Source organism: Neolamprologus multifasciatus, chromosome 3, assembly GCF_963576455.1.
Source record: "Neolamprologus multifasciatus chromosome 3, fNeoMul1.2, whole genome shotgun sequence".
NCBI lineage: Eukaryota > Metazoa > Chordata > Actinopteri > Cichliformes > Cichlidae > Neolamprologus > Neolamprologus multifasciatus.
Genome location: NC_140441.1, coordinates 23175021 through 23181020, shown reverse-complemented (window position 1 = coordinate 23181020; position 6000 = coordinate 23175021). Strand labels below are relative to the sequence as shown.

The window sequence follows — 6000 nt, the reverse complement described above, 5'->3', positions numbered from 1 at the left end:
TTCAACAACCTAGAAATCAGTGACGATACCCAACCCTGGACACGACTGACTGGGGAACAACAAAATACAGTGTTCCCTCGTTTATGTCAGGAGATAAATTCTAAAAAAAAATCCATGATAGGTGAAATCCGCGAAGTATCCAACTTTATTTTTTTACAATTATTATAGATGTTTTAAGGCTGTTAAACCCCTCACTAGACACTTTATTCACTTTTTTCAGACAGGCACGAACATTTTCACATTTTTCTCTCGTTTAAACACTCTCAAAGTTTAAACCTTCTAGAAAAATAAGTCCAAAATTAAAGAATGAAACCAAAGGCACCCGCGGTTGCCTTTGAGGGTGCAAAATGTTTCGTCGCCAGTATTGTGTTTGTTGGGGAGAAAACTTACAAACATGCAGTGCAGCACTTCAGAGTCACGCTGCTAGCGATCAAAGATTTATGTAAATTTGACAAGCTGAACACATTCTGTACTGGACAGCAGCGGTCCTTTATCGCAATCTTTCTTGCTCTACGGACCGGATAATGTCAGACAGTATTTTCGTGGACCAACCTTTAAGGCGTCACGGATAAATGCATCAAATTAAAACGATACGGCCAAGACAAAAACTGTGGTGTTTTGTAGATTTGATAATAAACATGAATTCACTGTGTAATTGTGTAACTTTATTAGCAGCGTCCTCCTCAAATGCGCCAACAACATTGAGAGTAAGATCCTCCTCCTCTCTCCTTGATGCTCTCTGATCGCTATGGTAACCCGTAAATATTTATTTCAAAATAAGACACAAAACTACAAAAAAATAAATAAATAAAGTACATGAAAATATATAATTCACCATAACGCTGAATCAGTGAGAGCCCTGTACTTGTTTCTCTGCAACGAGCCGGTCCCACCTGGGCATAATGGGGGACATGACACCTAAAGTGTGTTGCTTTTGCTCAGTCTGCTCCGCAATTTTGTTTTGGAAGCTGTAACTGCAGAAAACTCCGCTTCACGCAGTTATGATGTCGGAAATGGCAACAGGCTTTTTAGTGCTGTTGTGGCAATCTCGGGGTATTCTCGGGCTACACCGGCAAAGCTCATAATTTACTCATAACAACCAGGAAAAGATCCAGGGAAACCAAGTTAACAATAAAAACTCTGAAAACAATAAATTTCACACTCCAGCCTCAACTCTCGCTGCCCGGTACCAAATGACTCACGGTCCTGGCGAGGCATTGTAGCGAGGGAGGGACCACTGTAATACAAACCAAAACACTGGTTCACAGACCCAGGACTGTGACAGAAGCATGTGGAGTTGAAAGACATATTCAGTAAATTTAATGAAAATGAAAAAGAAACACAAATGTAATGATCCCAGTTTATTCAGCTCAGATGTTGCACATGTGGAGTTTTCATCAGTTTTCAGCAGAGTGGAAGCAGGCCCACTTTTGTTTAACCCACTTTTGTTTAACTCAGTTTTCTCCTGTTTTGTGGACAGCCAGGAAGGTCAGGCATTGCATCTTCCTTTTCTTGATCAGGAAAGTTTTACCCTGTGTTTTGTTTCTAGGAAGGGGGAGTTTTTGTTTGTTATTTTGGCCTTGGAGACCCTGATGCTTTTAGCTTCCTGGCAGCTGTGTTTATTGTGAGTCTTTTCCTTTTTTTCAGCTTTTTAAAAATAAACCCGTCAATTCAGCAGCAGCTGTGTGGTTTTTGATGCGTTACACACTTTTCCCGTGTTGTTTTGCGTTTCTGTTTTGAGGGCGTAACAGTCGTTAAATTCTTTCTACATGGTGTTTCTAATGTGAGTGAATAATCCAGCACAGCCAGTTTACAACATAGATACATATTAAACAGGTCAATACTGATAGATAGATACTTTATTGATCCACAAAGCAAATTGTAGAGCAACATGAAAAAGTGAAAATAGGGCCTTACACTATGAGACAGCGCAGGAATTTTTATATTTACAACAGTGAAAAAGAAAAGTAAAAATTAAATTTGTTAAAAACAGTTAAAGTAAAACTGATATTGTGTATAATATGTTAGGGATTTTATACTTGACAGGAAAGCAAGGTCTCAGGTTATTCAGAAGAATAACAGCCCAATGACAACTCTGGATTACATGTTCATAAATGTATAAATATGCAAATGAAAAGATGTAGAAATAAGTAAATAGTGCGATGTTTGAGTATAAAACTTATTTTTTACAATGTAAAATCTGAGAGACTGAAGTTGTTTATGATGATATTGTGTTTTTATGTGTTGATGTTCAGTCGCACAGATTTGTGCACACCTGGTTGTTTCCAGTCACTTTGCTGGTAGATTCTAAATATCAGCAAATTACCAGGTTTAATATAATATTTTTTTTACCTTTTTATTGTTGATTTTCAGTCAAATTGTCACTGGGATAAAAAAAAATGTGATTACCACTAACAAGAGCAATAAAACCAGGAAAGCTTTAATGATCATTTTATATTTCTAGAAGTCTGATGATGTAATATTTTCTCTTTGAACAGCTCCTCCAAAGCCCACTGTGACCCTGCAGCCATCCTGGACTCAGATACATGGAATAGAAATATACAGAGGTATCACAGTCAGATGTGAGATTCATGGAGGTGAAGGAGCTCAGTGGACGTATGAATGGAGACAAGGCCAGGTAAAAATACATGAAACATCCACTGTATATACAATCAACAGTGTTAGTGAGTCTGATGGTGGAGGATACAGCTGTCGGGCCACAAGAAGCTCTTCCTGGACAGAGTGGAGTGACATCACCTCATTGAGAGTAATAGGTGAGTTGGACATATTTCAGACATTTTAATTTATAATGAACAATGTTTCATCAACTCAACCAAACATTTTGTCTTTCAACAGCACTGTAGGTTTATTTTGTGTTTAGGATCAAAAGTAGTTTAAAATGTCTTTTAGTGTCATTATAAAGATATTTAATAATCACTCAGTGAAACATCTGAAAAATATTTTGTTATTTTGATAGAAGATTTCAGTCCAAATGTAATAATCCCAGTCGCTCCCATCTTGACCTCATGGCTGCACGTGTGGAGTTTGCTTCCTTTGTTTTTAGCATTTTTACATTAATTCCTCAACGTTTCAGGTTTGACTACAATATAACCTCATTTTATTAGAGACTGTTCTGCTACATTACAGGTTCCACTTAGATTCTTTCCTGTAATTGTTGTTAATGGCATTTGTTTATTTATTTATTTTAATTAATGAAAAGAAAAGGTTTCCATAAGTGTCATAATATGTTTAATGATACTACAGCTAGAAGAACCTCCAGTGCAGAACAGATGCATTAGTGAATCAGTAGTTTAAGGTTCAGTTCATGGAAAATCAGTCAGAGCCACAAGAACCTGTTTGTTATACAATAACTACAAGTGTGACACACTCCAATGTCCCAAATCAGCAACTGTACCAGTTTCACATGATGACCTCATCACAACTTTTAGAAAACGTTTCTCACATAATTTCTTCCAGTCTTCTTAATCTGCTGTCAACTCATGAAAAAATAATCTGTCATTTTTTTGGAATCTAAACAAAAACTAAAGTAAAGACTTTACCTTTAACATTTTACTGAAAATATTGTGTTGCAGTTTGAAACTTTTATGTTGTGACTTTTTGTTATGTTTAACTTGTTTCTCTGTGAATCAGCTGTTTTGCAGTGACTCTACTCTTATGTTATAAACAGCAGAGTTTTTATGTTTCTCTTCTTCTAACTGGATCATTTTTATGTGAACAGTTCACATTACGCCCACTGTGACCCTGCAGCCACCCTGGACTCAGGGTGATAGATTCAGGGACGTGAAAGAGCTCAGTGGACGTATGAATGGAGACGAGGCCAGGTTAACATACCTGAAACATCCAGTGAATACACAATCACAGTTACTGAGTCTGACAGTGGAAAATACAGCTGCCGGGGCAGAAGGGACTATTTGTTAACATATTGGAGTAAAGTTACTGGACTGACTGTATCATGTAAGTTGAAGATGTTCCATACAGATAATTTGTTTTGTTAAAATAAGTGTAAACTCGCTTTCTTGCAGATTTGTAGCTGATTCTTTTGCTGCTTTGCTGCTTACTAAAATATTTTGGTTTCAATTTGACAACAAAAAAACATGTAAAGCAACTTTTTACTCACAGTGAAGACAAAAAACATATCAGAGTATCTTCTCTGCTGTGCAGCTCTACAGAACAGGAAAACAGTGTTTGTCCCAGTTCTGTGATTTTTGTGTCACAGGTTTATGTGCTTACACAGGGACCTCCAGAGCCTTTTCAACAGTGCTGCAGACCATGGGGGGAAAGCAGTGCTGTGGAAATGACAGTCTTCACTAGTGGGGAGAGTTACAAAGCTTTCTTCGTTATGAATTAGCAATCCATGTTTTTATTAAACAATTGAAGATAAAACACCACAAACTCTAGTAGAGGACATAAAGTCAGAGATAGAGACTACAAGAAGCAGGCACATTTAGTACAGGTAGAGCTCAGTGGCCAGCGCAACAAATTCTGGATCCTTTGCTTTTAGTTAGCATTTAGCATTAGTAGCGCATGCTGCGTCCGCTGTGAAAGGGCCTTTATGCTTCGCACTGTGACTGACAGCATTAGTCTCGGGTCAGCACTGACTTTGTGTTAAACTAATCCTAAAATAATAATGGTATTTCTAACCACTGACATACTACAACTTTATCATTTCAACAGCTACTGAAAGTTAATGGACCTAGCTTGTATGGGATATTTGTATAGAGATCCTCCAGCTTTAAACTTTATTAGTGGTGTGCGGATCGATATTGTAATATCAATTCTTCCGATACCTGTCATTTATGTTCTAAAATCGATTCTCATATTAAAATATCAATATATTAGTACTTTGGGGTAAATTTGTAGTTTATCATTAAAAGGAACACAGTGGAAAGAAACTATATCATTCGGATCGTCTAAATTGGAAGGAACTACTTCCTCTTAAGCCTTTCATAGTCATATGCAAAATACGGCTGTGTAAATGTGATTCAGCCTCTGGTGTGTGCACTCTCAACAATGGCTGAGCATAAACGGAGTGATGTGTGGACGTATTTTACCTCGACAAAAAGCCAAGATGCAGTATTTGATACATGTGGCAAGACAGTGAGGTTTTGTGGCAACACCACTAACCTCGTCAAAAACCTCAGAATAAATCATATCACAGAATATTAAGAGCGTATGTTGAGGCGAACTGAAGAGGAGGAGAGGGACAGGTACTTCTCGGGCGAGACAGACGTCTGTCGCGGAGTCCTTTAGTGCTGCAGGCAACAACATGTTCAGATAGCGCACAACTTCAAGTTATTTTTAATTTCTGTATGATTATTCTGCATATTTATAATTATATAATAATAATAATAATAATAATAATAATAATAGAATATCATCATTCTGCAATATTAAGTAATAAGAACAAGTAGTCTGATGTCCTGTAATCATTATGAAGCTATATCTTTATTATTATTACAATTACATAATACAATTAAATATTGTATTATAAAATACAATGAAACATTAGGTTTTTGTACAAAGTATCAGTATCGGATCAGTATCATCGATACCACCCTGAATTTTACTTGGTATCGGCTCGGAAAGGAAATCTATGGTGGCCCTGAGAGGCCAAACGGACTGCAACTTCAGAAAACACTTGCAAAAAGAAAAATGCTGCAAAAAGAAAAATTCTGCAAAAAGAAAACACTTGCAAAAAGAGAACTGCTGCAAAAAGAGAACTGCTGCAAAAAGAAAAATGCTGCAAAAAGAAAAACACTTGCAAAAAGAAAAACGCTGCAAAAAGAAAAACGCTGCAAAAAGAAAAATGCTGCAAAAAGAAAAATGCTGCAAAAAGAAAAATGCTGCAAAAAGAAAAAACACTTGCAAAAAGAAAAGCGCTGCAAAAAGAAAAACACTTGCAAAAAGAAAAAGCGCTGCAAAAAGAAAGCGCTGCAAAAAAGAAAAGCGCTGCAAAAGCACACACAACACAACGGAAAT

The 6000-nt window shown here is 36.9% G+C and overlaps 1 protein-coding gene across 1 annotated transcript in view; it reads left to right on the top strand.

The window, feature by feature from the left end:
• LOC146522062 (leukocyte immunoglobulin-like receptor subfamily A member 3) overlaps nucleotides 1–6000 on the top strand; it is a 60435-nt gene that overhangs the window by 5939 nt on the left and 48496 nt on the right. The window contains exon 6 of the mRNA XM_085149727.1: nucleotides 2598–2774. Within this exon, the coding sequence (XP_085005853.1) occupies nucleotides 2598–2774 (177 nt within the window). The remainder of the gene's footprint in view (nucleotides 1–2597; nucleotides 2775–6000) is intronic.